General features: G+C 47.2%; 1 protein-coding gene across 2 annotated transcripts in view; it reads right to left on the reverse strand.

The window, feature by feature from the left end:
- The window catches only part of kif26aa (kinesin family member 26Aa), a 100750-nt gene that overhangs the window by 46999 nt on the left and 27198 nt on the right, over window positions 1-26553 (reverse strand). For both annotated transcript variants that reach the window (XM_020053710.3, XM_020053709.3), the window contains 2 exons: window positions 15670-16146; window positions 9624-9778 (listed from right to left, as the gene is read on the reverse strand). In XM_020053710.3, coding sequence (XP_019909269.3) covers window positions 9624-9778; window positions 15670-15984 — 470 coding nt within the window. In that variant the 5' untranslated portion in view covers window positions 15985-16146. The remainder of the gene's footprint in view (window positions 1-9623; window positions 9779-15669; window positions 16147-26553) is intronic.

The raw sequence follows: 26553 nt of genomic DNA on the forward strand, positions 1-26553 counted from the left end.
GCACTGGATCTGGGTCCGGCCTCACAGAACTAGGGACAGTGAGAGTATGACGGTGGCACCAAGCGGAAATTGCTGACATATTTGAGTCTGCTGTCTGTTAATTCAATGAATTAAGTCACGATGGCCCAGAGTATCCACTACACGACCAGGAAGGACCTTCAGCTAGGACGTTCACACTGAACCATCCGCCGGCGTCAAGGGGACTCTGGTCTGCATCCTTAGTCTGGGCAGTCAGGCCGACGCTCTTTGACCCCGCCGACTCAATCACCGCTGAGTTAAGGACGATGTGACATTCAGAGTGGAATCTCCAGTGAAACCAATGTCTTTCGCTGATTGAACATTCATGTTTGAAATATTGTCAGATTTTCTGGGAGAAAATTAGGCAGTAAGACAACAATCCAATCGTCCGTCCCGTCAAAGACATAAAACCTACACTCCCAATTAATACTCTGGTCCACTAGACTAGATGAATCCTGCAGCTTTTGGTGCAACTCACTGCCGGTGAGGGTGGAAACAGTCAGAAGTAATTGCATCTCTTCCCATCAAGCCAGACAGAGATGAAGACATTGCTTTCTTCCAGCTACTTGCAACTAGCCTTTTCACTCCCTCTCGCCACTTCTCTCCCCTACCATCACCCCCCCCCCCCCCCCCCCCCGCTGACTAAGACAAACTGCTTGTGCCCACTTTCTCTGCGCCTCACCGACGACTCGGGTGCTCCAGATGAGTGTCATCAAGTCTTCGTCACATTTACAGTTGGTAGTGCAATTAAGGTTCTTCTACCACACGCGTCAGCCACCCCCATCACCCGTCCTCCAACACACACACTCCTTGTCTCATGCACACGGAAAGAACACAAGACAAGCACCGACGCCCTCTCCCTTTCAATCGACACTGAGGCGCCTCCCGCTCATAAATCCCCTGTGGGTCTGGGCCGGGCGCCCGTGCCTCGTCACACTTCACCGTGGATTATGAAGCCGTTACTGACAGGTGCTCAGCACGGCCGCGGCAGCAGCCAAAGACCGGCATGAATCAAAGCAAGCCATGCCAGTGGAGGCAGGGGGCAACGTGGGTGTGTGGAGAGAAGAGACAGAGGGAGAGAGAGAGAGTGAGAGACAAGGTGAGAAGGAGACTGACAGGGAGAGAGAGAAATTGGGAGAGAGAGATAAAGGGAGAGAGAGAGAGAGAGAGGGAGAGACAAGGGGAGGGGGAGACTAACAGGGAGAGAGAGAAATAGGGAGAGAGAGATAAAGGGGGAGAGAGAGAGATAAAGGGACTGAGAGAGAGGAAGACAGAGACAAGGGAAGAGAGATGCTGACAGGTAGAGAAAGGAATAGAAAGGGAAAAAGAGGGAGAAATAGAGAGAGGGACAAACAGAGAGAGGGACAGACAGTCAGAGGGACAGACAGAGAGAGGGACAGACAGAGAGAGGGACAGACAGAGGGACAGACAAAGAGAGGGACAGACAGAGGGACATACAGAGGGACAGACAGATAGAGGGACAGACAGAGGGACAGACAGAGAGAGGGACAGACAGAGGGACAGACAGAGAGAGGGACAGACAGAGAGAGGGACAGACAGAGAGAGGGACAGACAGAGGGACAGACAGTGAGAGGGACAGACAGACAGAGGGACAGACAGAGAGAGGGACAGACAGAGAGAGGGCAGGAAGCAGGTGGAGAGAGTATGGCAATCTGTTCAAGGGCACTCACTCAACAGTTGAGACACCTGAAGTCTTATGAGTGTGGGGGGGTGGGGGGGGGGGCAAACATGAAGTCTCTCACATGGGATAATTACTGTTGTGGCCCATATGGAAAAGAAATGCATGTCGACTGTGTGTGAGACATTTGAAACATGCCACATGTAAAAAAATTGACAAATAGTAGATTTACTGAACAAACAACCCTCAATGTTCTCCAAATGTTCCATCATGTGTCACAGGAAAGTATGAATGTGTGCTTCTCACTACTGTAAGTCATTGTGGAGAAGAGTGTTGGCTAAAGTACCAATATGTAAATGCATATAAATCACATTTGTTTTTACAAAGCCCCTTTAAGTTAACATCTGTCACATACTCACATCAAAACGCCAAACAGCTACATTACATTGACATTACAGTCATTTAGCTAACAGTCTTTTCCAGTCTTGTTTACAGCAGAAATATATACTGCTATATACTATATACTGCTATATACTGACAGTGGCCCAACCCTCTAATCTCTATGCTATATACTGACAGTGGCCCAACCCTCTAATCTCTATGCTATATACTGACAGTGGCCCAACCCTCTAATCTCTATGCTATATACTGACAGTGGCCCAACCCTCTAATCTCTATGCTATATACTGACAGTGGCCCAACCCTCTAATCTCTATGCTATATACTGACAGTGGCCCAACCCTCTAATCTCTATGCTATATACTGACAGTGGCCCAACCCTCTAATCTCTATGCTATATACTGACATTGGGCTACAATTCTAATCAGCAGGCTGGATTCTGATAGACAGAGAAGACAAGAGGTTATTGGGAAAACTGAAAGAACGAGAGAACTCCAGAGAAGAAATACAATCAGTAAGGTAGAGGTTAGAGAATGAAGAAGCGAGATGGAGAAATCTTCAAGTCTCTCATTAATCTTTCCTTCAGCAGGGATGGGTTGACGTGGTGGCGTGCAATTATTTATTTACCGTAGTCTCAGCGCCGGGCTATCAACACAAGCAGCCTGAGGGCTGCTGGGTAAGAAAAGTGTGACTGATTAATCAGCGAGTGCGCAGGACTGGAGAGAGAGGAATACAAAGAAAGAGAGCAAGAGTGGTTCAGTTGTCATCCCCACGCCGCCCGAACGTGTAAAACCAAACGGTGCGTAGACGCAGTTGTATTTAAATCCCCTGACTATTATAAGCGTGCGGGGAGGGGGGGGGGACTGAATTCAAAGTTCACCCCAAATTCAGAGATTGTGTGAACTCAAAAGTGAATCGTCGAGCTATGACCTTGTCCTACAGAAACTCTACTGTTGCATGAAGTAGATCTGGTGTGACCTCTGGCTTTTTTGTCAGTGCCCTGAGAAAGATTTCATCGGTGTGTGTGTTCTGACTGAGGGGAGAGGGTGTGAATGCCAGGTGAGTGCCCGCGTGTACGTGGGTTCTAGGGTTCTCTGTGGTATCGAAGGCGGGGCAGATGGGCATCGCGTTTAACAGTCTGACGGCCCCGCAGTTAGAGGGTCCTCTTTAGTCTCTGTCCGGGTGATCGTGCTCCCGAACGGTCTCTGGCTCCTGAATTGAGGGTAGTGGCTCAGACTGCCCAGCGGCGGTTGACCTCCCTGGTGGACTTCCAGGCATCCCAGAGGCCCAGTGAGGCAGGCGTTCCCTGGAGGGGCCATTGTTCACCTCTTCAGCACAGGGCCTGTGTTGCTGGACCATTCGAGGTCCTCGGTGAATGGCCGGACCCAGCAAGTCGCGCGTTGCTACAGTCACATTACCACAAGCCAGGAGCAATCTCTCCCTCAAAACTGACCAGAAGGTAAATGTTCTACATGAGTGTCTTCCAAATAAATTGTGGATCTATGGGCTTCTCCTGATTCTGCCTGACCGTTCGAAGACACAAGCGTAGGAGCATACGGCCATCTAGAGCAGATCGCTGAACAGAACGCTAATTGAGTGACTGTCAGGGACTGACATAACAAGTGGACGACTGCTGATGTGTGAAGGAGGAGACGACTCGGCTTGGATCCAGCAAACACGCCACGGGCTCCAACCAAATGAACAGGAAAGACCTGAATAAGACCAAGATTTTGGGAGGTGCCCTGTGTGCACACAAAAATATGATTAGGCTGTTTGTGTGTGCACGTTTGTTTGGTGATGTGTGTGCGCGTTTGGTCAAGTGTGTGTGTGTGTTTCCGTATGTCAGCGTGTGAACCACACACCAGAGCGACGTGTCGCGGCGGTTATCTACACTGTCTCTGATTACTCCGTGTCTCTGCATACATTGGAAATACTGAGCAGCAGGCTGACCGTGATGGAATCAACAAACAGATGCTGTCAGCCTGCGCCGGTGCAATTGACGGTCAGCCGTGCCCCTCCCCCCTCCACGCGAACCCCACTGGTGACCTGCCATCAGACACGTCCCCACTCCACGGGGCACGGGACCGAGACCTAATCAGGGATGTTCTTTTGACACGGCCATTTCAGACGGATCATCTAGTTATCTCGCGGCAGGCACACCCACAGAGCAGTGACGGTCGTGGCACTTTGGACGCTCAGCAAAATGGACGCAGTCGCCGTAGCAACCATTTGAACACCGAAAACACCTACCACCGGCTGCTTTTTCACCGATGTGCAGTAGTTTCTTTTCAGCCGTAAGTTCCACCGGAACTTGCATGAGGAAATTGGCCGATTTTTATAATGTGTCTTCATAATGTGCTGGTTGGTCCTTTTAATACAACGGCATCACAGAGAGCAAACAGAGGGCTTACAATCGTTTACCCAGAATCAGCGATGATGAGCTAACAGCGGCATACTCCGCCCGACCACTGGAATGGAGATAGACAAGGTGTCTGAACATTAAGATTCACAATTCGCTTCCAGTAGAGTATAACAGCTTGAAGTCTAATTTCGAATTTCCTGTTTGTGTCAAACTAAATGCTGACACCGTGGTGCTGTGGTGAAACACCAACATTCAGACCATAATCCTCATTACACAAATAAACCGGAGGTTGGCCCTGCTATTCATTTGGTTCGCCTGGCTACAACTGGGCTAATTACGCTGGATTCAAAACTACTGCATCGTCCGTCTCGTTCAAGGCAATGCAGCGTGAACACAACATGGAAACAGCCAGGACCTCTCTCAAAGTCACCCCTGTAGCCTTGGACGGCAACTGACCTCTGCACCTTGGAATGGACCAGCGGAGCAAGTTACCATGGCAGCAGGCAACAGGGCTGTGGAAGGATGGATTAGGGAGAAGGGAAAGCGTGGATGGTTATGGGGTAGGTTGTTGAAACGGGGTGGGGGGGGGGGGGCTCTTCACTTTCTCATTCTGTGGCCAGTTGCTAGTTTGATGTTATTCAAAACGCCTTACAATATATTCTCAGCTCTGCTTCAAGGTGCTTTTACAGTGGGAATAGTTTAACACACTTTCAGCTTCATTCCTGTATACTTCTTATCCAGCTTGTTCAGGGCAAGTGCTCCATAAAATATTTCAGACTAATTCTCCCCTGACCTCGCTGGCTTTCCTCTGAAACGGAGTAGTCACATGGCGGAATCCAAACCCCGGAACCGGAGCAGCCGCCCTCTGAAACGGACTCGTCGCGTGGCGGAATCCAAACCCCGGAACCGGAGCAGCCGCCCTCTGAAAAGGACTCGTCGCATGGCCACAGTCGTTCTCCCACATGCCCGGGGCTCAAACATGCCGTGTTGGGACAAGGGGGACTTGGCGTTTTCAGGGCTGAGCGGCCAATTGTCTTTAGCTCCCTGGCTACGGTTGCCTACAACAAATGACACTTGTCATGAATCACTGCACAGAGAAGAAATGAACACACGATGGGTTGCAGTCAGATGAATCATAACAAGCCTAACCTTTCATACATCCACAGTACCAATATATTTTTAGGTCTGTACGTCAGCATATATCCATGTAACAACTCCCTAAACCTGCCGTGCAAATTCCCACTCTTCCTCAGCCATCCAAAGCGTGCCATGCTCCCAGTCTATGAATGCACAATCTAAACCGCTGTATCCATGATAGCTGGTGTGTCGGATAGGTGTGTGATCTGTTTTGAAAGGTGTGTCTCTCACTGAGGGGTTCACTCACAGGGGTTTTGCCCTGGCATAGCTCTCACAATCTGCTTGTCGGTGCAAAAAGCCAATCCGCTGGGAGCAAGTTTTTTTTTTTCTTTCAGGACAGAGTAATGGTAATCTAGCCTTCAAAGATTCACAGATAAAAGGAGAGTGGTTCTCTATATCTCTCTTTCTGTGTGTTTAGATAGGGTTGCATGGGATTGACTTTGATGTGATTGCAGGCCTTATACTTAAGGCTCTCTCTCTCTGTCTCTCGCCTGGTGATTTCTGAAGGGCTTTTCCTTTGGTATGTGCTGTAACGTTGTGCGAGCGGAGGGGCTTTGAGAGAGCACCACCGACGCAACACGCTTTCTAAAAATGTTCTACATAGGGGCTTTTGTAGGCTTTGTGGCATTGTTTCTCAGTGTTGTTTACTTCACTCATATATATGTATCGCTTTTTCATCAACCAGTCATTGATCTAAACTATTTTATCCTTACAATTTTCAACTGTATTCTTTGTAGCATTTTGAGAGTCTTGTGAAAATACCATTACTCAACACATCACTGTTGCATTTTCTCTGTTCATATCACGATATCATGCATTGTGTTTCAACCACCTCACACTGGACTATTGGTATTACCTTACCAATAGTCCACCTTATACTTTTACCCTACCAATAGCCTAACTCATACTATTACCCTACCAGTAGTCCACCTCATTGTATTACTCTGCCAATAGTACAGCTAAGTTCACCCTGGTTAAACCACATCAGCAGTTCCTTTTTCATCTCCTCATATTGTGAGTATTTTCAGAAGCAGTGTAAGCATGTGTGAAACACACACACACACACACACACACACACACACAAAGATACTGGCTTGATGGCTCACCTCTCAAACACTCTTGGCACACACGCACACAAGCGCGCACACACTCAGTCCAGAGTAGAAGTATTGTGAAGGCTGTCAGCTCACTGCTGGCCTTCTCTTTTGGTCCAATATTCCATGGTTGCTGTTGTTGACCTTTCGGTGGAGAATGTCTAGCCTGTTTGTTGAAATGAATCCTGTCCGATAACCCAGCCAACCACTGTAATGGCGTTGAAGTGGATTGATTTGGTCTGTGCGTGGGCAGCTCGTGCTTTTTCAAAGTGGCTGCTCTGAGTTAGAGATTCGGCTGTACGGATATGTATAGCTTTTATGAGAACTTGACTGAGAAGAGCCAAATAAATGTACACCGTAAAACAAAGAGTCAATACACTCTCTTACACACTGGTACTTGCACATGTATATTGCAGTGTTTTATTTTAAGCCCTTTGTACACCTGACTCAGTTTTGCACCTTGTATTTGAGTTTTTTTAAGGCTTCACATTATTTTTATTTTGCCTATGACAATAAAAGATGTTGACCTAGAAATATATTATGTTTCTATTATTTTTGTTGATAGATTTTAGTCAGTTCCTTTGACCAATCAATTGGTTGACACTTTTAAATATTTTTCCATGTTATATTAGTCAACAACCTGCACCGAGATTCTCTGCTGACATAATAGCATACTAAATTATGAAATATCACAGAGGAGTCGCTATTATAGAGGAGTCATGTTATCATATTGGCCAGAAATCCAGATAGCAGGACACAACCCTTCACACGTCCTCCATTATGCTCCTGAAGTAGTCAGGCAGAGCATCTTTTTCAGGCATTTATGTAAGGCAATGCGTTTTCATAACAAAAGATATTTCAGAAGGGCATTTTTCACTGACAACTGGCAGAATCACACAACCTTCTGTGTACAGCTGATGTCTTAGGATCAGGTGGAAAAAAAATTGCATTTCTGCACACTCTATTCCATTTGAGGGAAGTGCTCATCTCCAAATGGACAGGTGTTCCTTCTTTTTCACAAATGTTGTGAGATCCATCCCAGAATGCTGACATTCATCTCTGTCTCTTAACATTTAAGGAATCGCTATTGTCCATAGATAAAACGAGTACAAAAAAGAATCTAGGATTCATCTAAGCCTATTAGTATTCAGACCAAGATATGTGTAGTAAAAAATAAATCTTGGTCGGCCAAGAGGCTAACGACCAAAACAATTCACCTGTCGACTAAACGGTGTTGGTCCTACAACACAGGACACACACAGCTCCACTCACTGACACTGGAGAGATACTGCTGCGTCCCAAGTCACCCTATTTCTTACACAGTGCACCTAATGTGGGAAAATAGGGTGCCATTAGGGATATGTCATTGTCCCACTACTGCAGCAACTCTCCAAATGAATCCCTGAGACAAAGATACATCACAAAGTCTATCTATTTTACCGGGACAAAAATAGGACACCCCCAATTAAAGACTCTAGCATTTGAGTGAATGAGATGCTTGACATTCAAGGCATGTTCTTCCACCTAGATTCTGGGGTTTTCTTTTTACAGTGATGGGAGAGATATCCTCTTAGTGTCAGGGTGTGAAAGCTTTCTCTGCACAGTTCCTTGGTTCGCTCTGGGACTTTAAAGTGTTCTTATACTCTCTGTATTCACATTTCCCTTTTTGTGGAAGCACTCTAAACAACCCCAAAATACTAGAATGTGTACCTTGTCAGTTATTACGTTATGTTACCAAACTGTTTCTCTAACTTCATTCTTCACAGAATCATTCCCTCTGAGGCTTTTGTTTTTTCGAATGTTGCGCCTGGTTTCTGTTGCTGTGATCACTAGCTAGGGAACATGGGGATAGTAATTTCCCAGACGCCAATCAGTGACATCTTTGACGTACAAGCTATACGTGAACGGATTGCCAACAGCAACAGAGCACGTCTGCTTCCTGGAAAAAGGCTCAGTGACTGCATCCTGACTTCCCCTTCTAAGTAGACAAGGAACCCATGGCCAGGAAGGAAGAAACAAATGATAACGCAATTAACATGAAACATATGCAGCGTCTACCGGGTATAGAGCATCAGCTTTCCTGTTTGTGTTAACCTGAAAGGGGCACAATGGAGAGAAATATCAGTGCAATTCTGACCTTTAGAAGTGATGTACGGTAGCAAAGGTCAAGAGGACATCACATTCTGGATTTTAACACAGAAATTGGACAAACCTACCCAGCGTTTCTCCCAACGCTTTTCTCATGTCAAGTAGTAAAGCAAATTAGTAGTAAAGGAACCATTTGGATGGTACTGTAAAAGACTCGACTCAGTAGGGAGAGGTTGAAACAGACAACACCCGGACAGGACGTCCTTCCATTCCTCTGCCACGAGCCACGTGTACCGTCCCACAACGTGTCCAGGGAAATGCTGAAGTGCTATTTTCTGGATGTGGCCAAACTCTCACGGGAGTTTGACATGGCTTTGACATTAGCTGCATGAACCAGAGCAACCAGTTAAGGGGGAGAGAATTTGTTCAGTTCCTTGGTTGCGTGACGTTGCCTATCAGAGGTTCTCAGCACAACTATTATTTGATTTTTAACAACTATTAACAAAAGCAGGACACAACCATTGTGGATTTAGTCACGTTTGTAAACTCGGATTGGATCGTGAATCGGGCGACACATAACATTATTTTTACATTGTAATTGTATAGATGACACTCGAAAGCAACTGCATACATTTTACACTGGCCCATCCTGGTACTGGATAACCTTGGTACTGGTTCACCTTTGGTACTGGCCCATCTTGGAACTGGTTCACCTTGGTACTGGCCCAACTTGGTACTGGTTCACGTTGTAACTGGTCCACCTTGACACTGACCCACCAAGTGTCTTGCTTTACCAACTCGGCAACATGGGAGACATTGAGTCTCTGTAGCCAACGGATGCATAGAATTGACTAAGGCTCTTGGGTAAAGTACGCCTCTGACTGACCTGATGAAGAAGGCGGCCGCGGTGGAGGGTGTGTGGCTGGACTGGGTGGAGGTGGGCTGGGGCTGTGGGACGGTTGGAGGGATGGCAGCGTAGTCGTAGATGGTACTCTCGGGGGACATGTATTCTCTATCCACATCAGGGCCCAAGCCTGGAGTCTGGACAGAGGATAGAGAAAGAGCGAGAGAGACAGACGAAAGAGAGACAGACGAAAGTGAGACGAACGAAAGAGAGACAGATGTCAACATTGGCAAGATGGATGAACAAACTGGAAAAAAAGCATTCCACTACTACGGCATTTGCATACATTCGGTCAATCGATATACAGCAGTTTTTTTTGATTCCATGTCTACAAAGACTAAATGTACTGCGCAAAACCCTGTCACACTGAGAGAAAGCACCTTGGAAACTCATGAGTTGACTGAATGAAGAGACCTTCCGACCTTAGCTCCTAAGACTCCAGCGGCTGTGAGGCGGTCGGCAATCCCAGAAGACACCCGGTGTTGACCAGCAAAAGCCCCGGGGTGGGGGGCGGCATCATACAGGCCTGTCCCCGGCAGGAAATGACCTGACCAATATGGCTGCTGTTGGTTGAGGCAGCTGCTGGTTGGTAACCGTGGAAATACACGCACACAGCTGGATGACCTCTACGGACTGGCGAGTCGGAAGCTTTTTCGGCTTTGGTCATTAGTTTGGGCCTGATTAGCGGCTTTGATATGGTGTCTAAAAACGTGTTCCTCCCTCATCACTTGTAATTATCTACGGCACCAGGATGAGACGAGTTTAGGAATCGCTTCAACTCAGCTCAGTCCAGGAACGAATTGGGAATCTAAAATGTCGGTCAATAAGCACACTGCAATGCCTGGTATGCAATGCCTTGTCTTTTCTTGTTTAAATTAAAAAAGACAGAATTTGTACCAATCATCTGACATTCTCTTCACACAATGAAGTATCTGACACCTTTGCACATATCTTTTTTTTTTTTGGGGGGGGGGGGGGGGGTCTTTGATCTTTGATCTACAGTCTGTTTTCCACTGGCGACTGTTGCCGGGGAAGTGACATTTCTTCTCTTTCTGTTCCGGTTTTTCTTTCTCTTTTCATTTGCCTCCCTCTCTCTTGTTCATCCTTCTGGTCCGTGAGGAAACAAAGGCACCGAGTCTCCACTTGGCTCTCTTCACGGTGGATTACCGCGGCAACGGCGGCGGAGTGCCGGCGGATGGCGGGGAGTCCATTGTTCAGTTGTGTGGCGGCGGCGGCGTTGGCGAGCCAGCTAACAGGATTACGGCGAAACACACGACATCCGCCCCACCACCGCACTGCTGACACACAGAGACAGGAAGGTAGAAATGGAGCCAAAAAGCCCCTGCGCCATGCTGAAGTGACTCCACATCTCTGAGTACACAGGCGGGCGGCCTGCACCTGGTTGTAGAACCGGTAGATCGCAGGAAATTCCGGCAGAACCCTCCATGGTCAGTAGTCCATCTGCCGCATTGCTTGTGGCGATAACAGAGAAACTGAGTGAAATGTGAGCCAGTGGGTAAGGACCCCATCGCCTGGCCAAGGACTGCCCCCACCGGACATCCAGGTTACAACCCTAAACCCATGGAAACGTCTCGGAAACTATCTTCCTGACAAAAACCTCTCAGTGAAATGAAGGCGTTATCGTCACACGTCCCCTTTTGAAAGACGTAAAGCTCGGCCAACCTTGGCGGTGTTACATAATCATCAGACCTCTACAGAGATTGCAAACGTACCTGTGTCTGTGTTGTGTTGTCACAAGTTTATCTGCCTCAGGGTGAACCCTCTGCAGGCTACACAAGACAGCAGTGCTGTTTCATGTAACCCCTGAAAGGAAAGCACTAGTCTGACAGACAAACGGGACCATGAGAAATGACACCTCCAGTATGGCTTCAAAAGGTGCCCCTCGCAACACACTCACACACTTTTTAATCATCTCCAGGGTGCCACTCATGCGCGATCCAGGAGGAGGAACGTTGGCTTTTAAATTTTTTTAAGCCAGACCTAAGTTCCTGATGGGCACATAACGAGTCGAACCCCCAAACCCCCCCCCCCCCCACACCCAGCGCAGCACAACTTGGTTACAGAGATTCGGAATCACTCAAACCCTCATCCGGTTGAAAAGGGCCGCACATTTCGTCCCCAACTCATCTCACACAACCCGTTACAAACTAATGACCATGCCACACGTCTAGAGGCCGGCCGGTAGAGTGGCAAGCGGCCAATGTCCAGCAGGAGATGCAGGTCAACCCCGTAGTCTCTCTGGCTCTCAACTGGAGGCCTAATTTTAATGTCAGGAAGAGTAGGGAGCCGGTGGTATTAATGCTAATAGGCAGAGGTGTTACAACTTAATGCAGCACTGCCCCTCTGTGCCACCAGGAACTTAGAAGTGAAGTCGCTCTCGACTTGATGAATAATGGAACTGGGTCGTGCCTGGTGGAAGTAGGGGGTAGTATAGTGTGATGGTGTGTGTTGATACTATGACCGGGCCGCTACGGTGGACCTTTCAGTGTTCTAAATGCAGCGCCGTGTTTAGTGCGAAATCAATCTTTACCAATTCTGACAACACCGGTGTTGGTCCGGGAGGAGCAAATAGTCGGAGCAACGAGAAAGAAATAAATTCCCTCCTGGTGGAGTTTTGCAGTGGTGACACAGCTGCTCCCCAGTAAAACAAGGCACAGATGGGCGCTTGATGACAGTGGGAAGGACACTCTGGGCAACAACAAACACATTTTTTTATTCATAGAATGAGATGCCTATAAGGCTAACTGAGAGAGAAGACCCTTGCAGGTCTTAGAAAAACTTCTGGCTTTTTTTTACCAAACAATTTCCCCCTCCAATGTTTAGTGGAACATATATTTGATTGAAGACGGCTACATTCATCTAATAACCCTAGTATAACAGGACAACGGTGTATTTAAGCATGGTGGAAAGACATCAGATCCTTCCGTGATATTTAAGTGTCTTTGATAATCAGGGACTGGTCCCAAACGAGGCGCAGCAGTGAAGCATGATGGACGTTGGTTGCATCTACTCCCCTCAGGTCAGGCCAAGATCCCATCTGTCAGCACTGAGAGGAGGGAGGAATGCTGCTGGCCTCCTTATTTCCCCTTTGTTTCTTACATTCTAAACGTGAACCTCGCATGATTCCTTTCCCTCTCCTCTCATAGTTTTGTGAGTCACGTTTTTCCTTTGTGAGTGACATTAGAATGCTCCTGACGACGTCAAAGCCTCTGGCTTGGCGAATAAGGCGGTGACTCCTCAGAGCGTTACCGACAAACACTCCACACATCTCCTTTCTCTCCTCGCCCACCACCTCCCTGAAGAAATCAAGGGCCCAGCTCACATTCCCAGGCAAGGTCATTCCTGGCCTCCAAAATCCTACGGCTTGTGCCTTGTTCCGAGTTGTTTTGTTTAAAATGGGAGGAGGAGGGGTATTGAGAGTTTAAAAGCCCAAACCCACACACATGGAAACCGACACACCTGCGGCTGCTTATGTACACAGGGGCACACACATACAACCAAACAGAAACACACAGGAACACACACACACACACACACACTCAAACACTTGTTTGTCTTTTCTGTTTGATTCAAGGCCGATTGACCGCCCTGAGAAGCACACACTCAGCCAAAAGCATTGGCCTCCCAACGCTCTGCATCACAGAGCCACTTGCTGTTGGAGGCAGAGAATGCCAAAGGACACAGAAAATAAACATCGGGAGCAGATTGCTGGCAAGTCCCGACAGCATAGCAAATCTGCACACAAGATACAGAGGATCATTATAATGTACTACAGTCTGAATATACTTCACTGCATTGTCAAATGAAACTGTCAAATGTTTGCTCAGGGATTAGAACGTACGGCGAGAACCGGTGTGACACAAGACATGGAAGTCGAAACGTTCCCTCGGCTCGCGTCGTAGCATTAGAAACATATTTCCTGTTCAATTAGAGAATAAACTAGTTGAGCCATATCACTGGTGTGTCCGCGGTAATACCAGCCCTGGCCTGAGGCCTGCAAGAGGTCCTTGGGTTAGCTCCTCCGGGAACTGCCCTCACCGACTATAGCTGTCAATCGATGCCAAAACAGAAGATAACCCAATGAGACCGGCTCTGTGGTCCCTCCCATCCAATCAAACCTGTCCCCATCAGAGATGTTCGTGCTTTTCTCATTAGTGCCTCCTCTTCATTCGAGGCAAACTGGTATTAATCCCATTTTGACCCGCAGCGTCGCCGCGACACACCGTTAAAACCGCCGCCGAGCACTTCACAAATCTGGCCCGGCGATCAATAGTGACCATTCCCCTCTGCGGGTTTGGAAAATGACCTCAGCCAACATTTACATATCCAATCATCTAACCATTGATTTCCAGCCCTCATTACAACCCTGTTACACGCAGGACTGGAATGCCTAATCTCCTGGAGTGCCTCTATCAAGGGTTTAAACATGGTTTACACTACACATGCGATGGGCCTGGAAGGATTAAAGCCTTAATCTGGACCCACTTGTCGCGGAGGCGAGGGGGCTTGGGGGCCATCAGGGCGTACAGGAGGTCATGGCGGCGTCCCGAAAAGTCAATCGTCCCATCAGCGGGGGGGTTGGGAGACGGTTAGCACCGCTGACTTCGATGGAGAGTACACACGCGTGTGGCGCTGAGGTCAACAGTGGCCAGCCGTGAGGACAATTATCCCCTCGCAGCCATCCTCCCGCATTCAGGGGCCTTCAATCCCGGGCCGGGAAGGCCACGCGATGGTTAGGGCGGCTGCGGTTCCCGGCTCAGGGTGTGTTGTGCTTGTTTAACGAGCTCTGCGGTGCGCACGTCTTGTCGGGGTGTACATTATCGTCAGGGCCGTCATCCATCCACTCACCTGTATTTACTCAGGAGTGACCTTTGCCCTAACGATGTCCGTCACTTGAATTGGCACTAGCGACCGAGGTGCTACAGGATCCGTTTCGAAAGCCTTCACGGGAGAATGCGAGTGTAAACACAAAGATGAATGTGCAGCTAGCTTGTCTCTCCCTGGAAGCGGCAATGAGCCACGGCTTTGTTTACCATCTGTCATCCTCAGAGTGGCCTCCGAATCACAGGTTGGATGGACGCCATTTTGTTTAACACAGGCGCATTAATTTATTCCGCAAAACAACTAGGGGCTGGCTGGACAGGTGAACGAATAAAAGTGATCTGATTAGCGTGCATGAGGATGACAGAGTAGTGGAAAAGTCCAACTAAAGAACAGATTGGACAGAGCCTTTGACCTCCTCCCTCACTGTGTGTTTACTGAGCGATCAGCAGACACTTGCCTTGACCCACAGCGATCACGACAGCCAGAGTCCTGATTAACACCCCAAATGACATAATCAGAGGATGACATCTCATTCAGGCAGATGAAGGTCCCCGGGGATGACAGAGGATGACATCTCATTCAGGCAGATGAAGGTCCCTGGGGATGACGGCCCCCGGCGGGCCGCTTACATGGAGTCGCATTCAAGACACGGCAGCCTTGAACTAGGAGTGAGTGTCATGATGAAATGATTACAGGGCCAGCCATAAAACTGACACACCGAGTCCTTTTAATGAAACCCAATAAATATCTGTCGTGAGTTACGGCGAAACTGTAAACCAGGCGTTTCAGTCAAACACACACCATCAATGTCACACTCAGCCTACCAAATACCTAACGCAGGCCCACTGACCCCGGTCACAACTCTCACCTCTGCCCAGATTCACCGGAACGGTTCTGCGTTGCCACGGTAGCACTCAGGTTAAGGTACTTCTTCTTTTTAGATCTGCATGGTTTAGTCACTGCGTTTCCCAGCCTTCCCTTCCTAACTAAAGTGAATACAAACAACATTCATTCCTGAATGACAAAGGGGGGGAACGCATTCAAGACGCCTTTTAAATAAATAAAAAAACACAAGCGCTGCGGCTTGAGAGTGCCGTTCAGGAAGATTTAAGGAACATTACAATGCATTTGTAATCAACGATATATGAATGAAATCTCACAAAACAAGACCACGGGAACTCACCGTTGTAGAATGTGGTCGGTGATCCCTCCTGCCGCGGGACACTCTCCACACGCCCTCCAGGTAGTGCTGTGCGTGCGTGGGCACCGGGGTCACCGTAGCCAGGCCGGCGGCCTTGGACCCGGCCGCGTAGCTGCTCTGGGCCCCGCCCCAGCGAGGAGGTCCCCCCTGGGACCGTTCGCCCCTCTCCCCGGGAATCCGGTCGTCGTACAGCCGGGCCGGCTGCTTGGCCGGCGGGTCATCCGCAGACCAGTCCTGGAACGTGGGAGAGCGCCGGGGCGGCGCCGAGGAGATGGGTCCGGACTGTGGGTCGGGCATGTCTCCGGTGAGGGCCAGGGCTTTCTGCAGGGCCAGGCGTCTCAGCTGGTGGAGTGCGGTTCCACAGACCTGACACAGGCTGTCCCCTTTAGCACGCCTGCCCAAGTGGCGCCACTGGAGACGCTGGAGCTTGTTGAACAGGAACGCGACAAAGCCCGGGTCCTGTGGAGAAAGGCACCCTACAGGTCAGCGTTTGAACACAACCCATAACCCAACCCATAACCTCTAAGCCTAACCCCTAGCCCCAAAACCTGGCCTAGACTGAACCGTTTCATTCGTGATATTCCACTGTGCTAATTATTACCCCCCAAAATACACAGTAGTAGCCACATGTAGCTTGAACAAACACAAGCACCCACACAGGCTCCAGGCGGACACCATCACCAACCACCTCAGGGTGGTCATGACTATCACCTCCAGTAGTCAACTCAACAGCCTCAGAGAGAGATGGGCATCCAAGAGTCTCAACGAGCCCAGCGCCGCTCCAGGAAAAAAGGTTATTTATTACTCAAAGAGAAAACTGTGGAAAACAAAGCAAAGAGACTGCCCAAGGGGTTCCGATTGGAAAGAACTACCCTCCGAAGACGATAGGGTTAGGATGAGGCAAAAAGGGAAGGATAAACACAACGAAGATGTTTTCATCCAAGTTGTCATCCCTTGATGGGCGGTGTGAGGTATCTGTTATCTGCTAAATATGAATTTGTGCCAAGCAACAGATACTGTGGAATACCTCTTATCCACTGCCACAGTTAAGACAATGTAGATGGATGGTAGACATGGTAGGACGGTAGTTTACTCTTTAAACCACAATTCAATTCCTCATAAGTAATATTTATTTAGAGATTTAGTTAAAAAGAAAAACAATATTAACAAGATATGCTATTGGAGCGCGAGTAATATCAATTGTGAGGATGAATAATTATTTCTTGATCTCAACGCTAGACACCTTTTAGATGACAACAGGAAATACGAGCTGCTGAACGCAGCATCTGTCACCAACGTCTCCAACATTGAGACACGGTCACAGAATTGATCTTTCCACTCATTGTTTAAACACCCGCCCAGAAAGAGGTCCTCATTCTGAACGGACCTCCGCACAAATGAAGTAACTTGAACACACAGCGAACCCACGCAGCTGCCCGCGGCCTGAAAACACAACACTCCTCTGGCCTCACCTCGCGCCGGACATTGTACACGGGTTGATTTAGGTGGGCTAATATTCTGTGCTCAGCTCTGCCGGCTGTTCTGTCTCAGTTGTGGCCGTCCCTGTCTGTCACTGAGGTTTATGTTGCATGTTGGAGTGAGCCAGAGGTCAGGGCCGGGAACAGCCTTCCTCAGCAACAGGACTCAGTGATTTGCAGTGCTTTTGTCTGTGGCAGCGGGGGGACACGGGAGTGGTCGGACGGGACAGGGCGGGACGGGGGGGGGGACGGGGGTTCGGGTCTGGTGGAGAAGACGGGGGAGTATGGAAGGGAAGGCTGCAATCTGTTCTGGACTCTAGGGAACTCTGCATTCCGACAACCTATTCATTACCGGACCTGTTTGTAAAATTTTTGGTAGGGGAAAAAAAAGTTTGGTAAGAAAGCCTTTTGTGGTGCCTTTAACAATGTAGAGGCAAGAAGTGTCTTTCTGATGTAGCCGTGACAGATACAAAAGCCGCCCAACTGACTTATTGCCTTTGGACTCTGGATGTTAAAACCTAAGTTCTGGTCTGTCAGAAAAATGATGCATTCCAAGAATTTTCCTGAACAACCAAACAAAACTGTTTCACATGGCGAACGGTTCCAGGGGGGACCTCATCGCTGGGGCGGGGCCCAGAGCAGCTACGCGGCTGGGTCCAAGGCCGCCGGCCTGGCTACGGTGACCCCGGTGCCCACGCACGCACAGCACTACCTGGAGGGCGTGTGGAGAGTGTCCCGCGGCAGGAGGGATCCCAGCTATCTTCCCAAACCGTCTTCAAAATGTCCGCCAAAACCGATTTAAGACCCCAGGTAGACATAGAGCCCCTTCAACCCTCCAACACCCCCCCCCCCTTGACTCTCCCTCTTTCTCTTTCCAAAGGGCCCACATGCAACAACGCGGGATGGTCGCCTCCCTTTTGTCCGGAGAGATTAACAGCATGCTGTTGGTTTTGAGGTATCCATTGTCAAAATGGATGCCGGAGTCCTCCGCCAGAAGAAAGAGAGAGAGGGAATGAAAGAGATTGCGAGGAGGTTGTAACCCCCACCCCCCAGCCTCGTTAACGAGTCAGTGCCCCTGAATGGGGGAATGTCCCGGTCTGTCTCCCCTCCACGTGTGCCAGCAGCCTGGCCCGGTGAACCCACACATCCAGACACAGGCGCCCGTAGCCGGCCACACGTTGGTGTCACTCACAACCTTTGAGGGGACACCACAGCGGTTTTTACGACCCCAATCTGGCTAGCCATTGCCTTGGGCTCACGGCCCATTGAAAGCGTGATGAGGGAATGTGGGGGGATTTATATAGAAGAGGTTAGGGTGTGTTAGGGGGCACGGTGTACGTTTGTCTGAAGGGAAGCAGCGGACCCGAAGGTTTTTTTTTTAAACGGAGGACGATGCAAAACAAAATCAGTAGCTTTCAAATGACGTCCAAGACATGACACTTGAATATTATTGTTCTAAAATCACACTGAAATGTAAGTGACAGCAAGATTCGTAACCGCTCTGAGCTAATCATGTGTTTGTGCTCTGAAAGCTGGTCTGGTGTTAGAATGTGTTGCTACATGAGGGATAGCCAGCCACTCAAAACACATGCCCAGCCTAATGGGGAGGGGTATGGCACTATCCATTCAGGGCCTTGGTTTATGCCCCGCTGAAGAGAAAATGGACTGCATTGCAATTTTCTGTCTTGTTAGGTAGCTATTCAGAGAGAAAGAGAGAGAGAGAGGGAGAAAGAAAGGGAGGGGGTGAAAGGAAGGAGTGGGAGGTTAGGCAGGGGAGAGAGAGATCGAGGGAAAGAGAGAGAGACAGATATGAGAGAGATCTATGAAACAGCTCTTATGAGACAGCTCTGTGGGACAGCTCTATGAAACATCTCTATGAGACAGCTCTATGGTACAGCTCTATGAAACAGCTCTATGGGACAGTTCTATAAAACAGCTCTATGGGATTGGACAGTTCTATGGAACAGCTCTATGAAACAGTTCTATGAGATAGCTCTGTGGGACAGTTCTATAAAACAGCTCTATGCTACAAACCTATGGGACAGCTCTAAGGGACAGCTCTATGGGTCAGCGCTATGAGACAGCTCTCCGGGACATTTCTATGAAACAGCTCTAAGAAACAGCTCTATGAGACAGCTCTACGGGGAACAGAGAAAGTAAAACAGTAAAGCAAGTGAACGATTCCCATATGTAGGCAATGTCCCTTTAAAATCCCAGTGAAGTCAAATCCAATATTTTTCTGAGAAGGAAAACTAATATTCTTTCCACACTACAGCTGTGAAAATATATTTTTTTGTGTCAGAGCTGAAATGTCAGCTTGTTTGGGTAAGATAGTACAGCGTGATGTCACAGGGCTGATGTGATTATAATAGACCACTTCTTAGCTGGGTATGGGAGTGGACTCTAAACCGTCTTGTGATGTCAATGTGATGTGTACATAGAAATCTTCAAATTAGTTTTTCATGCCCACGTGATCAGACTGAGCAAAAGCCATCTCTGGGAAAATAAACTGTCCTAAAACATGTGTTTCAGTTATCATTTGAAGAAAAAAAAGAATGCACGGATAAACCAAACACACGGAGTGATTTATGACTAGACATAAAGTGATGTTTAAAACTAAAATTCTGACGACTGCATAGGGAGGTTTTACGATGTTCGGGAAGGAAGAAAAGTGCCGCCCTGTTTTCATCATACATCCAATCCTGTTATTTATGTGCTCCACTTCCTCCTCGCTTTAAACTGACCCGAGGGAAGTGGTTGGCCTACCCAGTAAACTAGCATCATCGCTACAACAGTAAATTGAATCTATACTTTCTCGCAAGTCTATCTGCTGGGGAATTTATGGACTTCCTCGCCCCAGCCAGAGGAATGAAGCCCGGTAACTCACCTCATGACACGGTCATGTTTTCTTTAACTCCTAACGCCTACATGTAAACAGTCGGTGTCCAGGGTGTTTAAAAAACAAAAAGCCCTACTACTCCTTGAGAACCGGTTGACACAGACATGGCGGTATTTCCAATTTGACCATGGCAACCGACATACGCTCTATGAGGATGAAGAGGTCCTACAGTGGCCAATTGGATTCTGCCTGACCTCTGACCCTGTTCTTGCACTTACTTTACCAGCACTTAGAGAGCTTGAGGTAATGTATATATATGCATATATATATACATATAAGAAATTAATCTAAAAATAAACAAGTTTATCAACCCCATACCTTAATACCTTTGGACGTGATCATCTAAATTCCTCAACCGTCATGGAACCAACAAAGCTGGACACTATTGGCATGAACCATCTAACCTATCGATCTGATTTTGCAGCCACCAACATTATACATCTAACTGAATCCTTTAACATGACACAACATGTCTCTGGTCAGACCCACAATCATGGCCTCACATTGGATTTTGTTTGTACTCTTGGTCTTACCCTGAATAATCTGACAAAGGAAGATATTTTTAGTGTCTGATCATCTTAGTATTGTTTTTAATGTCCTGCTTAATGTTTTCCCCAAAAGGGAAAATCATAACATTTCCTCTTGCATCATTAATCCACAGATGGCTTCAAAATGTTCAGATATTTTTCCTAGTCATAGTGAAAATCTGTATGCCACATGTCACTAAACTGATTCAACAAACTATATCAAACCTGTTATACTCTTGATGAAATTGCTCCTTTTAGATCTAGGTCAAGGCCTGAAACTAAACTTTACCTTTGGTTAGATGAGAACATACGAAACCTCAAGAAGACGTAGAAAAGCAGAACGAAAATGGAAAATGACTAAACTACATGTCCATTACATCTATATGAAGGAACTGCTATTATCTTATAATATGGCAATTAAGTATGTGAAGGCTAGGTATTGTTCTGAACTGATAGCAGGAAACTGTCATTACCCAAAGTTCCTATTTAGAACTATTGACTATGTTGTTCATCCAGCACCAGTCAGGGCCATGGCTTCAACTGCTGCAGACTGGGAAAAGTTCTTAACCTTTTTAATGAGAAAATTGCTAATATTAGATCTATGATAAACCAACTCTGCCCTGTATTGAAGTTCCTTACCCTTTGTACTCCATTTGTTTTAGAAGACCTTTTAGGTATCACATCTCATTTAAAATCCTCCCTTCGCCCTATAGACATTATTCCACCCAGACTGCTTAAGGAAATAATTGGAACAGTAGGCCCTGAACTACTCTCCATTATAAACAGTTCTCTCAGCACAGGTTGTGACCCTGACTATTTTAAGTCAGCATGTGTTGTGCCTCTTCTAAAAAAGCCTAATCTTGACAGCTCTGTTTTAATAACTACAGGTCAATTTCCAAGCTGCCCTTCTTATCCAAAATGTTAGAGAAAGTTGTAGCAAAACATCTTTTACAAGTGGTGGAACACAATCTTATTTTTGAGAAATTCCAGTCAGGCTTTCATCAGAAACACAGTACTGAAACTGCTCTTGTTAAGGTTACTAATGACTTGTTGAATGCTGACTCTGGAAAATTTTCAATCATGTTGTTAATGGATCTTAGTGCAGCTTTTGACACCAACAGACCACATCATTTCAATTGACAGACTTAGAAATTGGGTTGGGATCTTTGGGATTGCACTAGATTGGTTCATTCATATGTGGTGTTCCTTAGGTTTCCATCCTGGGGCTAATCCTGTTTATGCTTCCATTAGGTAGTATCATTCGGAAGCATGATATCTCTTTCCATTGTTACGCAGATGATGCGCAGTTGTATTTGTCAGTAAAGCCAAATGATTTGAGCAAGTTGAGTGTTCTGCATAATTGCCTTGAAGACATTACAAACTGGACATCCAATATTTTTTTTTGTTAACCACTGATAAAAACAGAGTTTTGATTATTGCCCCGCCCCCTCAATTTCGGTGAAGTTCGGTTGGCTCTAGGATTCCTGGCAAAAAATATTGTGCCTATGGCCAGAAATCTGGGAGTTTTCTTTTATCCAGACTTTTGAATATTATAAAAAAGAAACTATTGCAGTCATGGTTTCATCAACTTTACATTGCCAAAAAAAGATCGGTTTTATCTTTTGAGGACACTGAGAAAATGATACATGCTTTCATTTCATCTCACCTAGACTACTGTAATGCTTTGTTTACATGCCTCAACAGTGAGTCCCTAGGTAAACACCCAAGTTGTACATATATATACACATATATATATATATATATATATATGTTTTTATATATATAAATGTTCTTATTTTAATGTATTTCTATTTTATTGTGTGCAAAGAACTTTGTTTAATTGTACTAGAAAAGTGCTACACAAATATAGTTATTATTATTATTATTATAATCTGTACTGAACATTGTAACAAGTACCAAGTCATTTAGATCACATTTTTAAATGTGTAGTAAAACAAATAGTTTTCAAGCAAACCTGATTTAAAAAGATATTTTACCTGACATGGTGTCCTGGCGGGCTGTATATTTATGTGATTAGTAGCCTACTCCTCTCCAAAACCACTGGCTTGTGGACACATCCCAAAGTGTGAGAAAGGACCTTTTCCAAGATGGGGACTGAGTATTTCAAACCGTACCATCTAACTTACACGACTTTTCAACACTGAGACGGTCGAGGCTGGCGTGGAGGTCTCTCCACTCTCCCACGATGTAAATCATCTGGGTCTCATTCACAAATGACAATTGGGCGTTGCAGAAGCTGTTGTGGAGACAGCCGACATCTCAGTGACCAATGATTAACTCTTCTTCCCTCACAATCCACAGCTTACTCTAGGTGAAGAGTGATATATGGCAACTGTAAGATAAGGGAGCTGACTACGTATACACTAAATTAAATTTAAAAAATTTAAAAAGGAAGCAAGACAGCTCGGCACATAAAATAATAAAATGTGGTTATAAGAAAGTTCTTGGCCAAGGTTAGAACTTCTAGTCTGCAGTTCGTCAACAGGGAACAGGGGGAAAAACAATTGCTTTTAATTCTACATCAATTAATATGACCAGAAGTGTACGCGTAACTTCGCAGGCTCTTCACATGAAGCCCCCCGCCAGCGGCTGCCCCTGTATGATACTACAGACCCCTGTATAATGCTACAGACCCCTGCATGATGCTACAGACCCCTGAATAATGCTATAGACCCCTGCATGATGCTACAGACCCCTGAATAATGCTACAGACCCCTGCATGATGCAACAGACCCCTGTATAATGCTACAGACCCCTGAATAATGCTAAAGACCCCCGAATAATGCTACAGACCCCTGTATTGATGCTACAGACCCCTGTATAATGCTACAGACCCCTGAATAATGCTACAGACCCCTGAATAATGCTAAAGACCCCTGAATAATGCTACAGACCCCTGAATAATGCTAAAGACCCCTGAATAATGCTACAGACCCCTGTATTGATGCTACAGACCCCTGTGCGGTGCTACAGACCCCTGTATGATGCTATAGACTCCTGGATGATGCTACAGACCCCTGTATGATGCTACAGACCCCTGTCCTTCTAAATTCTGATCCGCTGAGGGTTGTAGCATCAGGAACCAGTCACAGAGATGAGGAAGTCTGGGCGCTAGCTGGGTATTCAAAGCAGTGCCACACAGCCATCTGTACTAAGGAACCTCTCACTAGCCAAGGCACAGTGGTGACCAGTAGGAGCAGACGCCCACACACCCCTCTTCCCACCGCCCACCACGACACCCTCCCCTGCACCCCAGTGAAGACGTGCAGTGGAGAGGCCGCGTTGTGCATATTGATCAGACCGGCCAGCACCGAATTTAAAGCCCTGTGTAGAACTCTCTGGAAGCCTTCCAAATGGAGGGGGGGGGGGGGGGTCTCAGCCAGCCTGGCTTCAACGGCATCACAGCTCCAACACAGCTCATCCCCACAGGCAGGTTCAGTGGAAAAGCCTAAAGAACGGAACAAGCAGCTCGCCGTCACACTAGTGGACATCACACTGGGGGCGGTGTGGGGGGAGGGGGTTCCAGAGGATCCTTCCTCAAACGTGTCACTCAAACTCTACTTGGAGTGTGACGGAGGGTCTCCTGGCACCTCTGCACTAGGTGGTGGGGGCCCTCAAATGTCATTTTCTTACAGAATTTTATCTGGTTTGTCTGTGTTGTCCAGCACTGTCGACCAGAGCATCAGGATGTCAAGACAAAGAGAATCATTTTTTGGGGTGTCAACGGAAATAACGGGGGATACTATTAAAAAAGAAGTTAAAAAGACCCATCCTTGAAAGGTACTCCTCCTCTCCTCTTCTCAAAAGAGGAAAATGGACCACTCGGCTAGTTCGGTTCCCGGCATGTGTGACAGCCAAGTCGCCCATGTGCAGTTTGCATGCTAACAAACACTTGCGAGCGCCATGGCAGAGTGCAGAACAGCTGTCTCACATCCCCCAGAGGAGGACACGATACCAGTTGTGCCGAGCGGAGGCCCAACTCCTTGAACAGCCCATGGGACACAGGAACACTCCACAGGAACACTCTCCACAGACCAACTGGTGCCCAGGATGCACGGAACGGGTCAGCCGTCTAAACACGTCGGAATAGACAGAGAACCAGGATGTTCGTCGGTTCAATTTCCCCAAACTGCATTTGCAAAAACAACTTATTTTACACTTTCATGACATGCGAGGCTGTTAACTCAGTTGTTGATTCTAAGGGCTCCTTACAGAAGTCTGAGATAATTGAATCGCTGTCTTGCTTCCTTTTAGGAAAATGTGAAAGAAACAGGAAACAAGCCAATCCCACTGATTCAGTTACCAGGTCATTGAAGACTGCGTGCTTAAGCCACTCACTTGATCCTATTAGAGAGAATTATAACCACAGGATATTTTTCTATGTATTTACTGTTTCACAGAAATGAAGTACACCGATCAGCCATAACATTATGACCACTGACAGGTGAAGTGAATAACACTGATAATCTCGTTATCATGGCACCTGTCAGTGGGTGGGATATATTAGGCAGCAAGTCCTCATTCTGTCTTCAAAGTTGAAGTGTTAGAAGCTGGAAACATTGGGTGTAAGGTAAGTGTAAGGATCTGAGTGACTTTGACAAGGGCCAAATTGTGATGTCCCTGGTCTACAGTGGTACCTATCAAAAGTGGTCCAAGGAAGGAAAAGCGGTGATCTGGCGACAGTGTCAAAGCAGCCAATGCTTATTGATGCACGTGGGTAGTGAAGGTTGGCCCGTGTGGTCCGATCAACAGACAAGCAACAGTAGCTCAAATTGCTGACAAAGTTAATGCTGGTACTGACAGAAAGCTATCAGAACACACAGTGCATCACAGTTTGTTGCGTACAGGGCTGCGTAGCTGCGACCAGTCAGGGTACCCATGCTGACCCCTGTCCACTGCTGAAAGCGCCTACAATATGCACATGAGCATCAGAACTGGACCACAAAGTAATGGAAGAAGGTGGCCTGGTCTGATGAATAACGTTTCCTTTTACATCACATGGATGGCCAGGTGTGTGTGCGGCACTTACCTGGAGAACACATGGCACCAGGATGCATTATGGGAAGGAGGCAAGCCGATGGAGGCAATATAATGCTTTGGGCAATGTTCTTTTGGGAAACCTTGGGTCCTTCCATTCACATGGATGTTACTTTGACACGTACCACCTACCAAAGCATTGTTGCAGACCATGTGTACCCTTTCATGGCAACGGTATTCCCTGATGGCATTGGCCTCTTTCAGTAGGATAATGCGTCCTGCCACAGAGCAAAAATGGTTCAGGAATGGTTTGAGGAACACAACAAGGAGTTCCCCAGATCTCAATCCAGTCGAGTATCTGTGGGATGTGCTGGACAAACAGGTCCGATCCATGGAGGCCCCACCTCACAACTTACAGGACTTAAAGGATCTGCAGCTAAAGTCTTGGTGCCAGATACCACAGCACACCTTCAGAGGTCTAGTGGAATCCATGCCCCGACGGGTCAGGGCTGTTTTGGTGGCAAAAGAGGGACCTACACAGTATATGGCTGGTGGGCATAATGTTATGGCTGATTGGTGTATATCCGTTACAATGGAGAACACCTTTCTCTTCACTTCCCCCTATAGAACAGTGGGGACTGAAAAAACCAAACATATATTTTCAGAGGTTTGATGACTCGATGCGAAAAGAGATGAAATTACTTTTAACACAGGACAGTATAAAGACTACTGTCCTTAAAATAGTATATCTTCCAAAACAAATGTTGTGTCAAACGTTAATAGCAAGTGTTTTCTGTACACCTTGCACCCTTTCACCTGGTCAAACCATTCAGCCTTTGACTCAGTCTGACTTAAGCCATCAGTCCTGGAAGACCTCTCAACTTTGTTTACTAGGAATCCTGTCATGGAACGCGCAGAGTCCCGGCTCTGCTTAGACTTTGTTCCCGCCTCGGAGCGGGAAGAT

This window comes from Esox lucius, chromosome 14 (genome assembly GCF_011004845.1).
Source record: "Esox lucius isolate fEsoLuc1 chromosome 14, fEsoLuc1.pri, whole genome shotgun sequence".
Taxonomy (NCBI): Eukaryota; Metazoa; Chordata; class Actinopteri; order Esociformes; family Esocidae; genus Esox; species Esox lucius.